Raw genomic sequence first — 15,741 nt, 5'->3', positions numbered from 1 at the left:
TGATGTCTTCTCTTTTCTTTTTTTTTTTTTTTTTTTTTTAATTTTAATGAGGTCGCTTGAACTTTTCCACCTAAATTAGCTGTCCCAATAACCAGATGCTCCTTGGGATGCTTTGGGACATGGGTGGATAGAGGAGAAGGAGCTTGTTAGTAGAAGCCTGGTGTCTGCTGTTGCCCAGGGTAGCTTTAGTTGAGGGTAGGGGCTGGGAGTATGCTCCCAGCACCTGCCATGCTGCACCCAAAGCAGTCAAGGGAAGGGGGCCAGCATTTTTGGAGGAGCATCCACTCAGAGAAATGATCTGAACGGCACTGTGCTGGTGGGGCTGGAATGCCAGAGCAAAGCCCAAGGGAAAAGGGGAGGGCAGGTGTCCTTTTTCCTGGAGCTGAAGCATTTGTGAGAAGTTCAGAAAGCTTCAAGTCTCCCAGGTCCATCAAGGACCAGCCAGAACTGAGGCTGAGCACGTCTGCTCTCCCTGCACGTGTGCCCTGGGTGCACAGGGAGGGGGTTTCTGATGGGGTCCTGGGGTACCTGCTGCCAGCCCCTGTCGGTTTGTGTGGGGCTTGGGAAGCTGCAGGAGAGCATTGCTGTCCCATGTGCCTGGGGTCGATGCGCTGGCTTCTGTCCGTGACATCGGAGGGGTCTCACACAGGTTGGATGTGTGACTTTGTCCGGGAAGCGCCTCCTGCAAGGCACATCCTGGAGACACGGAGCAGGTTGTGCAGTGGGATCCTCTGCCACTGCCTGAGAGGGAGCACGGCCTTAGCCGGGTAGACTGGACACGTGACTAGCGGAGCCCAAAGCAAGCATGGAGAAGTTCAGGCCCTGAGTGGGAAAGCTGACCTATTTTCCACTTTTTGCATCTTCTGTCTGATTCTCTTCTCCCCTTCCTCCTACATTAGTTACTTCTGTTTCCTTTTTTTTTTGTTTTCTTGTGCCCTTTCTCACTTGCTGCTTGAACTCACCCAGTTGCATTGGGAGATGCATTTCTATTGGCATAATCATTCCAGGCAGTCGCTAATGTACCAACAAGGATACCATTGTAATCGGAGGATTTATTACTACTGCTGTGAAACAACTTCCATGCTGTATAACTTAACTCTTCAGCTCCCTTCCTGCCTTCTGCCAGCAGCTGAATCAGTAGCAAACTGCCCTTTTAAAAAAGCTGCAAGCACACAACCTGGGGATGTGTTATTTTATTCTGGTTTTTTCCTGCTCTTAGCACAGAATGCTGCAGTGGTACGAGTGCAAGTGAGTTCAGTGTTTCACCATCCATTTCTTGATTGTGTTGCAACTGAAAGTGGCTTTGTTGTTACACTTCTCATTTGAAGTAAGACTTAAATATTTCCATGAAGATGAAAAATATATTTTAGCTGCTTTTCTTTGGACCACAGCAGTAGTACCGCTTACCCCTGCAGGACCTGGAAGGGAATCCACTGTTCCAGAAAAGTGTATGATTTCTTTTTTAGTTTAGTTAAACAAGTGCTAGTCTTTTATCTGTCTCTAACCATCCTTATTTTTCAGTGCAGATGGGGCTTTGCTGAAGGAAAGTAATCCCCAAACAACCAGACTATTAATACTTGTTTTTCCCCGTGGTACCCAGAGCCTGTGGCTATGTGTTGGTAGGCAAGGAAGAGAAGAGGGAAAGTTCTGCACAGAGGCCCTGTGCCCTCAGTTACGGTGAAAATGCCTCTTGGGGTGGTAGGTTTTCCTTCTCATATTCTGGTCTCAAGTAGGAGAAAAACTTTGTTTCTATTGTTGCTGCTTGTCAGTTCCCTTCGCTGCCCAAGGTCGGACCTTGGGCAGCAAAGGGAACTGACAAGCAGCAACAACAGAAACAAAGCTTTTCCTTTTCTCTGCCTGCAGCCACCTGCGAGTTTCTGGCTGCTACTTACAAATTAGACGAGCTAAAGAGATGGTACCAGTGGCATGATCAGCTCAGGTATTTTTCCACTTGCAAAGGTGACATTGAGGGTCTTCATCAGTTTGGCAGCATAGCACGGTGTGTGTTTCCTCCCTGCTGAAGGCACTACACGTGCTCGTGACTGACAGGGAGGAGTGCCTGGTGTGCTGCAGCAGGTATGGATCAGCATGTACAGCTAATTGCCAGGCACGAGGGCTCCAGAGGATTACACTGCTAATCTAGATACCGCTCCTGCCTTATCACCTCCCCCTCCCTCCCGCCGCACGCCTGCACACGTACTTGGATCCTGTACGGAATAGAAATCAATAGTGCTGTGGGGGAGGGATGGAAGGAACGTGGATCCCTGAGAGCTTCCAATGACTGGGAGACAACAGGTCCCTTCCAGCTCTTCCTGTGGCATTGGAGAGTCTCTGGTGGCAGACCCTACCTCCTTCTCTGGGATGGCATGGGTGGCCACAGGAGGGTTAGCAGATTTTGCAGAGTCTAGTAACAAAGCGCTGTGTTCGTGTTCCTCACATTCCCACCCTTGCTGCCGTCCAGGTGCCTCCCAGTGCTCACCTCTGGGTTCCCCAGGGTGGCTCTGGCATTGCTGTTCCCCTTGAGCAACTTGTTTCTGTGTTGAACACACATCCAGAGGGGTTTTGGAAGGAGGTTTATTGGTGCTGAGCTGTGATCCCTGTGGGGCAATGAGATGTTGTGGGGCAGATGGAAACATAACTCTTGCTCTAAATCCCTGCAAAATCTAGGGAGTATGTCTTAGCCAGAAACAGCTTCTTAGGAGCATGGAATACATGTATTTGTTCTTCCTAAATAGTTCACACCTGATACTTGGTAAGCTTAGCTCTCTCCAGGTGGTATGAAGCAGGCAGCTGGGGACACAGGGTAGCACCATAGAATGTCTCTAAAGTCTATCAGTGGGTAAAAGCTACAGGGAAATCCAAGGGAAGAAGAGATTGGTGGGTTTTGCTTGCTCTGCAGTGGCCCTGAGATGGCCCAGGTGTATTGGGGAGCCTGTCTAAGTTGTTTTACTCCTGATCAGCCTGAAGTGTAAAGCTGCTGTGGTGCTAAGTGATTTTCACGGCATTGTTTCACCAGCTTGAGCTAGAGAGCCTCTGGCTCCCAGCCTGATGCTCCTCCTGCATCGCTTAGCAAAGAAAGGGAGTCTCAGGCAGGTTTGCTGCCTTGCCTGGGAGTAGAGAAAACCTTGGTAGATCTCTGCTTTGTTTTGGGTCATAAAAGCTTTGATAGCCTACCCCATGGAGGTGTTTGGGGTTTTGGAGACCCAAGGATGAACCAGAGCCAGCCTGGGGAAAAGTGAGACACCTGGATCATCCTTCTCTGCGTGGGCAGAGTTCAGCACAGCACTGGGAGCTGCTGGAAATGGAGCCTGTCCTGGGGCTTGGAGAAAAGTGTGTTGAGATGTGCACGCCTGGGAACTCCAGTCTCTGCTCCCTGCCTGTTTTCTGGGATACTGCAAGCCAGTTCCTTGTCCTAAAGTTAGCCATAATTAGCTCACCGAGTCCTCGTTGATTTCGTGTTATTGAGGTGTGTGCATTTGAGGTGAGTTTTACTGGAGCTGGGTGTGCAGGCTTCCTGAGGGGGAGTGCCTGGGCCAGTGGGGAGCAGCTCTGAGCTCCTCCTCCTGGTCCTGGCAGCAGGGCCCTGGGACTCTCGCTGTCTGGGTCCCTGACACCCTCTAGTGGAAATACTTATATTTAGTATTTCAGGAGCTTCCAAAACTTGATGGTGGCTGTGAGCACCCTGTGCTCAGCAGCCCACCCATCACTGAGTACCCATCCAGTGCCCTCTGCAGTGACCTGTGGCTTGGGGACTCATAGGAAATGCTGTATTCCTTGCTCTGAAGTGTTGTAAGTACAAGCTCAAAGCTGTCAGCTGTGACTGGCTCAGGGATGGCGGTAGCACACTAGATTTGCTCCCAGGAATTGCTTTTCAGTCACTCCTCTCCTTGTCCAGCCTCTTGCTACCAAACCTAACCTTGGTGCTGGAGAGAAGGGAGTTGTGCTGACACTTGCAGAAGGTCACGACAGCTGCAGAGATGGGCTTGTGTTGGGGGATGAGGAGGAGGCAAGGCTGGTGGATGCTGGGGGAAGTGCAGAGAAGGCTGCCTGGATGGCACATTGAGAAGAGAGGAGAAACAGGCAGGAGCTGGGTGAGAAAGAGAGAGCAAAAGGATGTGTCCTGCAGCATCCCACTTGGCTCTGATTCAGATGTGGCTCTGCTCCCTTTCATATGGGGAGGTGACTCTCATCTAAGCTTGTCCTTGCTTTCAAGTGAAGCTCAGCTGGCAGAATGTCCCCAGAAGTCCTGCTGCTTCCTGTGGCAGGTGGCTGCAGGATGAGCGTGGGCGGCTGGCAGCATGATGGCTGGCAGTGAAGCCAGGGCTCCCAGGTGAGCACTGTGCAGACTCACTTGTGTCCTGGTAAGCAAACTGATGTCTCTGAACCCTGAGCAGGGTGACTGCCTTGGGAGGAACTTCTCTTCCAAGAATGCACCTCCCTGCGTGCTCTGTCCTGCCCTGGCAAGCACCTCTGCAGTGTTCCCTGCTTTCTTTTTTGGCTGTGACTTCCAGCCCTAGTCTGCTCCAGCTTGATGGGCTAAGCCATGCCTGTTGCCCTCCTGTTACACAGAGTCACAGAATGGGTGAGATTGGAAGGGATCACTGAAGGTTTCTAGTCCAATCTCCCTGCTTGAGCACATTACTCAGAATTGTGTCCAGAAGGCTCTTGAGTATCTCCAGAGAAGGAGCCTCCACAGCTTCTCTGGGCAGCCTGTTCCAGTGCTCTTGTCATCCTCACAGAAAAGAAGTTTTTCCTCATGTTTCTCTCCTCCTACTGTGCAGCACTGCCTGGCTGCATCCTCCTGACACCTGCCCTTTGGATACTTGTATACACTGATGAGGTCCCCTCTCAGTCACCCCTGACTGGTGCAGGCCAGTGGAGTCTGTGCCTTGGAGCGGTGCATGAGCCCCAGCAGACTTTTTTCCCCACTGTGGGAGTCCCCAGTGCTCAGTGTGCTCTTGAAAGGAGTTGTGACCTGCTGCCATGTTCAGCTGCCTCTTGAGAATGCCATTTTCTCTTCTCCTACCAAGTTCCCCCCTCCCTGAACATAGTACCCGAGGCATGTCTTGCAGGGTAAATAAAACAGCTGTTTGTGCATCGCTGGCCAAGTGTGAGAGTGGTGGTGTGAAGTACAGAGCCTCCCCTCTGGCTTGTTCCTCCCTGATCATCTAATCCTTCAAAAACTGGGCTTTCATTTATCAAACAGGTCTCAAGTCCTCCTAGTTGGGAAGGCGGCACTGACTATCTGGGAATATATATCTCTGCCATGCTGATGTAAGCCTTAAGGCTGTGTGCAACCCAAAAGGTCTCACCAGTTCCTCTCACTGGAGGATCTTGGTTGGCTCTTTCAACTAAAGTAGCAGGAGGAATGCAGCACAGTGTGTCAGGTGTTACCACAGTTAAATTACAGCTTCAGCCACATGCCGACACCTCCTGATTTTCCTCCAGGAGTGCACTTTGCAGAAACCTGCCTACGTGGGATAAAGGATCCTAACCCTCCAGCTGGGTTATGACCTGGAAATACAAAGTCATGGTTCCAGCTGGCAAAATTATGTCTGTGCTAGCCTCCAGCCTGCTCAGGGAATGGTGTGGCAAGTGCTTGCCTGAGGCCCAGCCTTCAAACAGGCTTCCCAGCATTACTCCCAGGAAGTGGGCAGCTCCACATTGGGCAGGCCAAGTGCCTGTCCCCTCTTGGAGCATGACCTGGCTTGTCCTGCAAAGCCAGACAGGCTCCTGGGGTCAGCAGCTCCCTGAGCTTACCCAGAGAGCGGCTGTGCTGCTGAGCAGGGCTGGCAGGCACGCAAGGGATCTGGTGGGGTGCGCAGGGCTCTCAGATCTGGGGAGAGAGGACAGGCACGTTTCCTCCACAGTTGCCTGCTTTCACCTCATAAGCTGTTGCACAGAGGCTCTGCATTCAAAGCATCTCCGAGGGAAAGTCACTCCAGCAAGATGATGATGAGGCTTAATTTATTTAAATAACATAAGAGAAGTTGTAAGAGCCCATAGCTGGAGGGCAAAGAGAAAGGAGCTGTGCATCTGTGGAAATTACTCAGTAAGGGTTGAAATGAGAAGTTTAAAGCTTGTTGTGCTGGCAGCGTGAACTGGCAAGGTTAGTTATGGCTGTCACCACTGTTTGGGAGTCGAGGGTAAGGGAGAAAGGTGAAGCAGGCAGAATCCTGGCCATGGTCTGCCAGAAGCTATTGCCAGTGAGCAGGGGATGGGAGCTCCAGTGAGAAAGATGAGGGGAACGGAGGGAGCAGAAGCTGTGGTGGCCACAGGGACAAAGACAATGCCTGCAATATAAGCAGCCTTACAAGGTACTTCTCCTATTGGGCAGTAACCTGGGTGGTGAAGGTGTAGTAAAAGAAAATGCTCCCATCCAGACTGGATGTGGGAAGGTTTCCCTCTCATTTACTCCCAACTTGTTCCTTTTTTTCTTTGCCCTCTTCTGATTTTGACTTTTCTGCCATAAATAATCCCAGTGGTTGTCTTTGCTGCAGCTCATTGCTCTCTGTAGCAGTGCCTGAATGAAACAGATGCAGCTTCTGGCAGCTCAGCTAATTTTGTCAAACCATCCAGTGCTGTCAATGAAACCAAACTGAGATATGTTAATTATATTCCACTGGTACGTGGCAAAACCGTGGGCATTAACAGGCTCGCTTACACTGCCTTGTGTGCAGAGCTGGGGAGAAGGTTTACATTCTTCTTTCCACGTGATGTTTCTTGAGACAGCAAAGTCTAGAAAGGCTTCTTTATTAAAAAGTCTTATCTTCTGGTGGTAGAACCTATTGCTAAATCCAAGCAAGTTTGAGGGGGCTGCACTTTTTGGTTTTCTTCCTGATTTTAGCAGCTATACTTCCTTTCCTCTGGTTAATCATCTGGAAAAGTAGCCAGCAGTTTTATTACCAAGTGCCTTGGCATGGCTGTGTCCTGGGAGCCAGCACTGGCCGGGATGCAATTGTATTGCTGCCCTTAGAGGAGACAGTTCCCTCTGAATGCAGAAACCCCTTCCTTTGGCCTGAGGGGGTCATTAACAGATGAAACTATATAAACAAAGGAGAAGGGAATTGGATCTCCTGACTTTTTTTATGAGGGAAGATTAAAGGAACTGAGTATGTTTGTCTTGGCCCCATCAGTAACTGAGGAGGTGTGAAGACCCTGCCAGGGCTAAGGACCGGCTGAAGGATGTGGGCAAGAGGGGGGTCACAGAGCATGCTGGGGGGCACGTGATGGAGGAGAGGCTCCTTGTGACAAAATGCCTTGTTGGGAAATGGATGTATTAAATCGTGCTGCTCTGCAGCGTGATGGAAAATCTTGTTCAGTTGCTGAGGCCCACTGAGCAGGAATTTAAGCACCACACTGGATTTTGTGCTGCAGGTCATGGTCTTTCCCAGCCAAGGGCTTTGGGAACGATTCTCCTTTTCTTAGGGGCTAAATGTGAGTTAACACAGCCTTGCTAATAATACTTAATGTTTAATTGCAGCTGTAAAAAGAAACCTCTCCCCCAGCTCTCTTTTAAGATGTTCGGCCTTTACACTCAGCATTTCGGCATTGCTAACTCTGGGCCGTTTGTGTCCCTCTCTGCTGCAGTGATCCCCGACTCGCTGCGGGTGACAGCGGTCCCGCAGACGCTGAGCAAGGTGGAGCATGACTCCCTGGAGCTGAAGTGCGAGGTGTCCAAGAGCACAGCCCAGCACAGCCACGTGTCCATCGCGTGGTACCGGCAGCGAGGCAGCGAGGCGCCCGTGGAGGTCATCTCCCTGAGCCGCGACTTCATCCTGCGCGCCGGCAGCGCCTACGCCCAGCGCCAGGCCACGGGGGACGTGCGCTTGGACAAGGTTGGGGAGACCACCTCCAAGCTCACCATCTACAACCTCCACCCATCAGACCAGGGCGAGTTTTACTGCGAGGCGGCGGAGTGGATCCAGGACCCGGACAATTCTTGGTATGCCATGACCCGCAAGCGCTCCCAGGGCTCCATCGTCAACGTGCAAGCCACAGGTCAGTGTCTCTTCTGCCTTTTCTCCCTTGGCTGGGCAGTGGGAGGAGATGGGAAATGGGGCTGTGCCTTGTTAGGTGGCTGGGGTTTGGCTCCCTGCAGCCAAGGGAAGTGTCAGCAAAGAGCAACCAGGGGACACCAGGGCATCAAGGGGGCTTGGGTGGCAGGCGTTGTCTCCTGGCATGGTAAGATTTGGGGCTGACACAGAAGCTAAAGCATAGGTCTTAAGCACTTGGTGCTGGCACAGACAGTGAGGATTTTGGTATGTGAGGAGGTAAGAGTGATACAGCAGAGAACAAAACTAAAAGTTTCAGCAAGCACTTCTGTATCGCACAAGGTCCATTTACAAGTCAAAATTCTTCTCCTAGCCCACAGCACAGGTTCCTGCCAAGGATCTAAAGACCCATCTGAGCTCTTTATTCCTCTCTGATATCTCCAAAGGTTCTGCCTCTTGACTCTAGCTGAACAGGACATGAGCAGGACTAGGCTCCAGGTCATATTCCACAGTGGTACTGAATGCTGGTGTCACATCAGAGCTGCTCCCTGGAGGAAAAGGCTGTGACTGAGGAAGCCTTTGCTTGCTCTTTGCTTGATGGGCAAGAGGGTGCCTCTCTGGCAGCACAGCCCATCTGGTCTCCCACAGCAAAAGCAAGTCCCTAACTTTTCACCTCTGGATGTGCTTGTCTGAGTGATGTTGGCCATGCAGGGAGTAGCAAGTTGTAAACGCCTCACATGAGCTGTGCTGGCTCTCCTGGTGGGCTTGGCCATCCTGACATGAGTCGGTGTGTCTCTCCCCAGATAAGGAGTTCAGTGTCCGGCTGGAGACAGAGAAGCGGATGTACATCGTGGGTGAGCCGGTGGAGTTCCGGTGCATCCTGGAGGCGCAGAACATCCCTGACCGCTACTTCTCCATCTCCTGGGCCTTCAACAGCTCCCTCATCGCCAGCCTGGGACCCAACGCTGTGCCGGTGCTCAACAACGAGTTTGCCCAGCGCGAGGCCCTGGGCCAGCTCAAGGTGGCCAAAGAAAGTGACAATGTTTTTGTGCTGAAGATCTACCGGCTGCGCCTGGAGGACAGCGGCAAGTACAACTGCCGGGTGACCGAGCGGGAGAAGACCGTGACGGGAGACTTCATTGACAAGGAGAGCAAGAGGCCAAAGAACATCCCCATCACTGTCATGCCACTCAGTAAGTAGAGACGTGCCCATCCCCTCCTGGGGGCATTGCGGTACTGGGCAGCTAGCTGGGGAAGCTGTGATGTACCTGGAGCGTGGTGGTACAGGAGAGGGAGGATAAGAGTACACACGCTGTGGAGGCTTGGAATCCCAAGTGGCAAGATGTATTTTTGTTGTTGGGAAAGGGATGAAAAGGAGGGATGTGTGTCAGGTTCATAGGTGGGGAGTCAAGCCCCCACCTTGCTAATGACACCAAGCTGGCAGTTCTGTTCCTGAGCTAAAGGTACATGTGACAGCCTCTGACTTGCTCCTCACACCTCTCTCCTGGCCTTGCTCTGCAGGGAGCTGGGTGCTCTGTAAAGTATTCAGCAGGCATAATGGGGAGACCAGCTTGGCCTTGGTGTATCCTAAAAGCTGCTAGGTTCCTGCAGGCTGTTATGTGATGGTGATTCAGCTGTCTTGCAAGACAGCTGTACTGGGAGCAACCAGGTGTGCTGCTGGAGCCCCAGTGCTCTTCAGCACGGAGCTCTGTCCTGGTCACTGTGTGTCAGCCATCTCTGGTGAAAACAACTGAAGGCTTGCCTTGCATGTCTTCTATATGTGTCAGATAAACATGATACAGAAATAACAGGTTGAGAGGAGAGAGTCCACTGACTCATTCCTTGTTTTGCTCTCTGAAACTCTGGTAGCCGTGGCATGGTGAACCATGCATGGGTTGCCCAGGCTACCATGGCAATGGGCTTTGACCAAGCAGAGGGTAGCTGCAAGAGGATTTTGTGCTATATTTGCCTCCTATCTTCTAGATTGTTAGGGAAATGCAGCCCTGTCCTCTAGCTTTTTTTTCCCTCCTCATTTCTCCAAAAGAAATTCTATTTCTTTTCTCTCCTACCGATATTTGGTCTCATTTGTTTGGCTTTGAAAATTACTCTAGCTAGAAATCTTGCATTGGACAAACATCTCAAATGTAGTGTTTCTAGACCCAGCCACCTTTCAGACAGATTTGATTCTTGCCTTTGATAAATCACCAGCTGCAGGAACAAATGTGATGATTTTTCAAGGGTGCTGAGTGTCCATAACTCTGATGGAAGGCAGCAGGAGTAACCAGCACTCAGTATCTCTGAGAAGCCAGCCACAAAGCCTTACTTCTCTGGAAAGCTCAAGATACCAGATCTTTTTTTTCAATGTTACCAAACAGTGATAGCTACCTATAGTGTCACTAGCAGTGGGAGTGTGGGAGAGCTTCTCCCAAAAGGTGTTGGTAGGAATGGATGTGCCAAGATGGTGATCAGGATGACGTGAACCGAAAAAGCCACAGGGCACTGGAAGCTTTTTTTCTTGGCAGAGCCAGTTGCACGCAGTGCGTATTGTAGCAACAGAAATTCCCTCAAGTTTTGCTGAGATCCCATCCCGGACCTGTGACCAGAAGACACGGCAATATCTCCTGAGCCGTAGGCAGAGAGATTTCTCCCAGCTTTGGCCTACACCTGCCTTGAGTGTGCAAGTCACCAGGAGCAGCTCGCTGCCCACCAGCTGTTTTTGGATGTGGTCACGCATGAGATTAAGACGTGCCTGGACCCAAATGCGTGGGCAGTTTCCTGCACCTGGTAGAAAGCGTCTCTGGCCAGCAGCGTCCTTCTTGCAGCCCGAGCAGTGGCGAGTGTGTATCATCTGCCCTGTGTGTATGCGTTTCTCTCCTTAGAGACCAGCATCTCCTTGGAGATAATCAACAACGCCAGCAATGTCTTGGAGGGAGAGAGCCTGCGCTTTGGCTGCAACGTGCGCTCGGGCCTCGGGCCGCAGAGCCGCCTGTCGGTCACCTGGCAGCTGGTGGACAAGCTGAACCGGCGCAGCGAAATCGTGCGTCTGGACCGCGAGGGCACCCTGCACCCCGGCCCCGCGTACGCGGAGCGCAGCAGCTACGGGGGCATCCAGGTGGAGCAGGTCCGGCCCGGCTCCTTCACCTTGGAGATCTTCAACAGCGTCAAGGCGGACGAGGGCCACTATGAGTGCCGGGTGGCCGAGTGGACACGGACACTGGATGGGGAGTGGCAGATGGTTGGGGAGCGGCACACGAGCACCCTGGTGTCCATCACTGCTCTGGGTGAGTACTTGAGGCGTGGGGGGCCCTGGGGCCACAGTCCCCATGTGCCTGGCCGGCCCGCAGAAGGTCACCTGCAAATCACTGAGGCTGTTCTCAGCATTCCTGCCTTTGCTTGCCGGCAAAATGGAGGCACCCAGCAGCCTGCCCACAGCTCCTCATAGGTTGGTGCAAAACGCCCGCATGCGCCGTTGTGTGCGGGGGCAAAGTCTGAGGGGTGGCTGTGGCAGGAGCAAAGCAGGGGATGGCTGAGGAGAGGGATAGGGCTTCCAGAGTCCTTCAGAGGAGAGAGGCTGCCCGTCCCATGATGTGTCCTGCCAGTACTGGAGCTGGGTTTTGGTCAGTGCAGTGGTGGTGCTCCATTGGCAGCCTGTGGGCGTCGAAGCTTCCTTGCCTGCCGTGGGTAAACCTTATCTCTGCTCACCAGATCAGAAGCACAAAATGCTGGGCATCTGTTGGCCCAGCCAGCAGAAATGGTGAGCATCTCTGACAGGAAGCATGAATCAGGAATGGTCCTTGCTGCCTCTGCAGGGAGGCACTGAGCTGCTGGCCCAGAACCACAGTGTTGTCTACAACCAAGCTAAACCAGTAGCTGGGATCATCGCAGCTGGTACTCTGCTCTGCCAAGGGGCTCCTCTGTTCAACCACAGTGCAACCACATCAGTTTAGGAGAGGGGCAGGTAGGGAGTTTGATATTTTGCATGGATTGTGAGTTACTTTGGTCCTCTTGGTCTGGTTCCAAAAGTGATCTGCAGAAGGCTGGAGAAGGGATGAGTGCTTCTGTGAGGCCACTGATTTCAGAATGCCAAGGCTGAGACAATCAGGCGGCTCTATTGAAAGGTCAAGATAGGAATTTTGGCCGGAGGGTGGGGATTGTGTGGCTTTTCTTGGTACTCTGCAGTGTTCATCTTAAGCTTTGACAAGATGTGTGTGAGACCATACTTAAAAGTCATTTTGTATTCTGATGAAAATCTTGCTTTTTTCCTCCTTTCCTCTCCTTTACTGTTGACCTCCTTTCAGAGGCTGTTTTGTCTGGAGTTAGAAATCTTTCCTGTATAGCTTCCAAAAGCAGGTACGGATGTTCTTTTGTAAAGAACTAAAGGCAAATTCTCATCTAGTTTCAATAGTGTCTTCCTCATGAGGTCAGCAGCATTTGGCCTGCTACAAGTCCCAAGTATCAGCCCTTCCCTTTACTCTGCCACTTGTAAAAGCGTTGTGATTAAGCATCGGGATTTTAAAATGTGTCACTTTTACTCTTGTTAAAATTTAAGATGCTCAGAAGTGCACAGCAGTTCCAGAAGATGTGATGGAAAGGTGGTTGTCCCACATCCTCCGCTCCTCAGTCACCGGCTGTTGAGCATGTTCTGTCAAGTCCTAAGAAATTCCTAGGTCTCTTCCTTTAACTAGCAAAGCTGAAGTACCTCATAAAAATATAGTAGAGAAACTGTTGAGTATTGCTTTGCTGCTGAATCTGGTATTTTTTTGTTCAGCCTAATGTTTTTGAAATGTCCTGAGAAACTCAAATGCAGGGTACCAAGAAAGAGCGAGAGAGGTTTATGGCTTCAGAAACTGCTGTTTTAAAAAAAATGCAGTAAATTTAGTGACACTCACATTTCAAGTTAAGGTCTCATCGTTTGCCAGCCTGCTGGGGTAAGAAACTCTAGCTGAACCACACAGATGATGTTCAAACCCATAAATCTAACCACAGGGTGGTTCAGAAACAACAGCCAGAAGTGAGAGATGTGCTGTCAGAAGAGACCAGATGTTCCTGAACTTCTGAGGCTCCTGAATGCGTGGCAGGGACTTAAGTCCCTGGCTGGCCACAGAAGGATGGGGGAGGAGGGAGTGCTGTATTTTTGTAGGGAGGATTTGCAGAAAATCAGTCCACTTTTGTGCTTTTTGTACCAAATCCCAAAAGAAGGGCTTTTGTTTAACGTAAGTGCCATGACCATGCTGGTGGAGTTGAAGACCTGAGAAACACACCTGGTATCTGCATGGCTTCATGAAGCTTCCTTGCCCAGGCCAGCTGGAGAGTAAACTTGATGCAGTCAGCTGGTCTTGGTGAAATTAGGTTGGCTTTCTAGGGCCTTCTCTGGCTCAGGGTTTCTCTGAGCTGGGCCTGGTAACACACTTGCTGGGAGCAGGAGGGCCGAAGGTGAGGGCTTATGTGGGGCTGAGATGCAGCAGCTCTGCAGGGGAGGCAGCCTGCGTCTCACGCTGCACTCCTGGGTAATCACTGAACATGCTGTGAGAGGCTTTAATCCCGAAGATTGACCTGTTTTCTCAGTAATTACACATCCCAGAGCTCGGGCACAGTGACGCCGTGGGGTCGCAGAGGCACTTGCTGGTGGAAGTGTGCAGATTTGGTAGGTTCCATGCTGTGCCCGGTCTGCCTGCAGCAGCAGGGAGCTCCTGGCTCATCTCTTCAAGCCAGTGGCAGGCTGAAGCTTCATGCTGACCCAGAAGATGTTCTTTTTTTGCCTGGGCACTGTCTGGGGTCTCCTCAAGCAGTGGCAGCTGTGCTGAGAGCTGGGGTGGTCAGCACTGCAGGGAGAGGGAGAACTGTCAGCCCATGTGGGATGCCCCATGGAGCCTCCGAGGAGGGGAGCGCTTCTTGGGGATGTTGGCAGAAGAAAACAAGGTCCCTGCTAAGTCTGTTGGCCCACACTGAAGTGATTGGAAGAGAAGAAAATATTTCTCTGTGCAGCTTGGCACAAATGAACAATGGAAATACTCTGACTGAACATGTAAGCCTCACTGGTTTACGATTGACTGACTGGAATATGTTATCTTTTAATTACTAATAGACTGCTGATTTCAACTCCTCTAAACAAACAAAGTGCTGGGGGTAGACAAGTCAAAGTGTATTGACCAGCTTGCAGAGCGGCAGACATGCGAGAATAACTGCATAAAGCTGTCCTGGAGTTGTGATCTGGAAGAGAACAAAAGCTGTGCTGTGTGAAGAACAGGAGCAACCAGCTTCTCTTTCAGTTTGCCTCCATCCTGGGGTTTTGTAACTATTGCCACCTCTATGATGCATGTTTTGAAGGCTGCTACTAGTTGCTTGCTTCAGTCTTCCTCCAGCTGCAGCAACCAGACACAGACCTGGGGTGGGGGACGCGGTGGGGGACAGGGTGGGACCCCCTGCCCAAGAGGTGGATGTGAATCCCAGGGGGCTGGTGCTGAGTAGCTGCTCTGCCAGGTGCTGCTCCCTTGCCGTTGTGCTGCTGCATTTCCATACAGGATTTTGGCAGCCCGCAGAGGCTTCCTGCCCTCTGGATCTCAGGGGGTCTCAGTCCTCTGGGCAGAAATCAAGGGCAATCCTGCTATGGCTGCAGCCCGTGCTCACTCAGGCAGTCACTGCTGCTCAGGCAGTCACCACTCGTGTGTTCTTGCCTCTGCTTTTCACATCACTTGGCCGTAGCAAACGAGAAGCTGACACAGCTCGAGTGGCTGGTTGTACCACTGGATGACCACACTCTGGCTTTTGCATGCTGACAGCAGGGCCTCCTCAGGCAGGCGTCTCTCAACACCCTCTCCTCTCTTCCCACAGAGGCCGGATTTGCTGTCACAGCCATCTCCCGCACCCCGGGGGTGACCTACAATGAGTCCTTCGACCTCCAGTGCATCATCAAGCCCCACTACCCGTCGTGGGTGCCGGTGTCGGTGACGTGGCGCTTCCAGCCGGCGGGCAGCACCGAGTTCCACGACCTGGTGACCTTCACGCGCGACGGCGGCGTCCAGTGGGGCGACAGGTACGCGGGGTTCCGCACCCGCACCGCCATCGAGAAGGCCGAGTCCAGCAACAACGTGCGCCTGAGCATCAGCAGGGCCAGCGACACCGAGGCCGGCAAGTACCAGTGCGTGGCTGAGCTCTGGAGGAAGAACTACAACAGCAGCTGGACGAGGCTGGCGGACAGGACCTCCAACCTGCTGGAAATCAGGGTTCTGCGGCCAGGTGAGCACCAAGGGCGCGTGCAGGGGCTGAGGGGCGCGTCGGGGGGATGGGGTGTGTGCTGGTGCTGCAGTGGTCTCCCCTGAGTTAGGACTGCTCTTTGACTGTGATTGTGTTGGAGCTCCTTTGTCCACGTCTGGGGAACTGGGCCCTCTCTTTGCCTCTTGTATGCTATTCGTGGGGTTTTCTTCTGGAAAGTGAGGTGGCTGAGCGCAGTCCAGTCTCTGGACTGTTCCTGTGAGACAGGTGGTTTTCAGGTTGCCACCTCCATTCATCAGGGCAGACTCTGAAAAGAGAGAAGAAGAATGGCGCAAACAGGATCAGAGAGAGAGACGTGTTCCCACCAAAGCTGCACATACACCACAGGTGGGGTACTGTAGCTCTGGTCTAGTAACTGGGTGCATCTCTCATTCTAGGACTCCTTCCTAGGGTCTCTCCTGGTTGGGCTTTGTGTTTTTCCTGTCAGTATCCCTCTTCATACTCTCTCTACCTTCCCCAACCCTGTCTTCAGACA

General features: G+C 52.0%; 1 protein-coding gene across 2 annotated transcripts in view; it reads left to right on the top strand.

Moving 5' to 3' along the window:
• The window catches only part of IGSF3 (immunoglobulin superfamily member 3), a 95,056-nt gene that overhangs the window by 53,990 nt on the left and 25,325 nt on the right, over positions 1 to 15,741 (top strand). The window contains exons 3-6 of one of the 2 annotated variants that reach the window (XM_069025181.1): positions 7,591 to 8,001; positions 8,798 to 9,187; positions 10,874 to 11,275; positions 14,826 to 15,230. In XM_069025181.1, coding sequence (XP_068881282.1) covers positions 7,591 to 8,001; positions 8,798 to 9,187; positions 10,874 to 11,275; positions 14,826 to 15,230 — 1,608 coding nt within the window. The remainder of the gene's footprint in view (positions 1 to 7,590; positions 8,002 to 8,797; positions 9,188 to 10,873; positions 11,276 to 14,825; positions 15,231 to 15,741) is intronic. The other variant, XM_069025182.1, reaches the window with a different exon arrangement.

Source organism: Aphelocoma coerulescens, chromosome 1 (assembly GCF_041296385.1).
Source record: "Aphelocoma coerulescens isolate FSJ_1873_10779 chromosome 1, UR_Acoe_1.0, whole genome shotgun sequence".
Taxonomy (NCBI): domain Eukaryota; kingdom Metazoa; phylum Chordata; class Aves; order Passeriformes; family Corvidae; genus Aphelocoma; species Aphelocoma coerulescens.
Note: the sequence above shows the minus strand (reverse complement) of the source record. Positions and strands in the feature narration are given on the sequence as shown.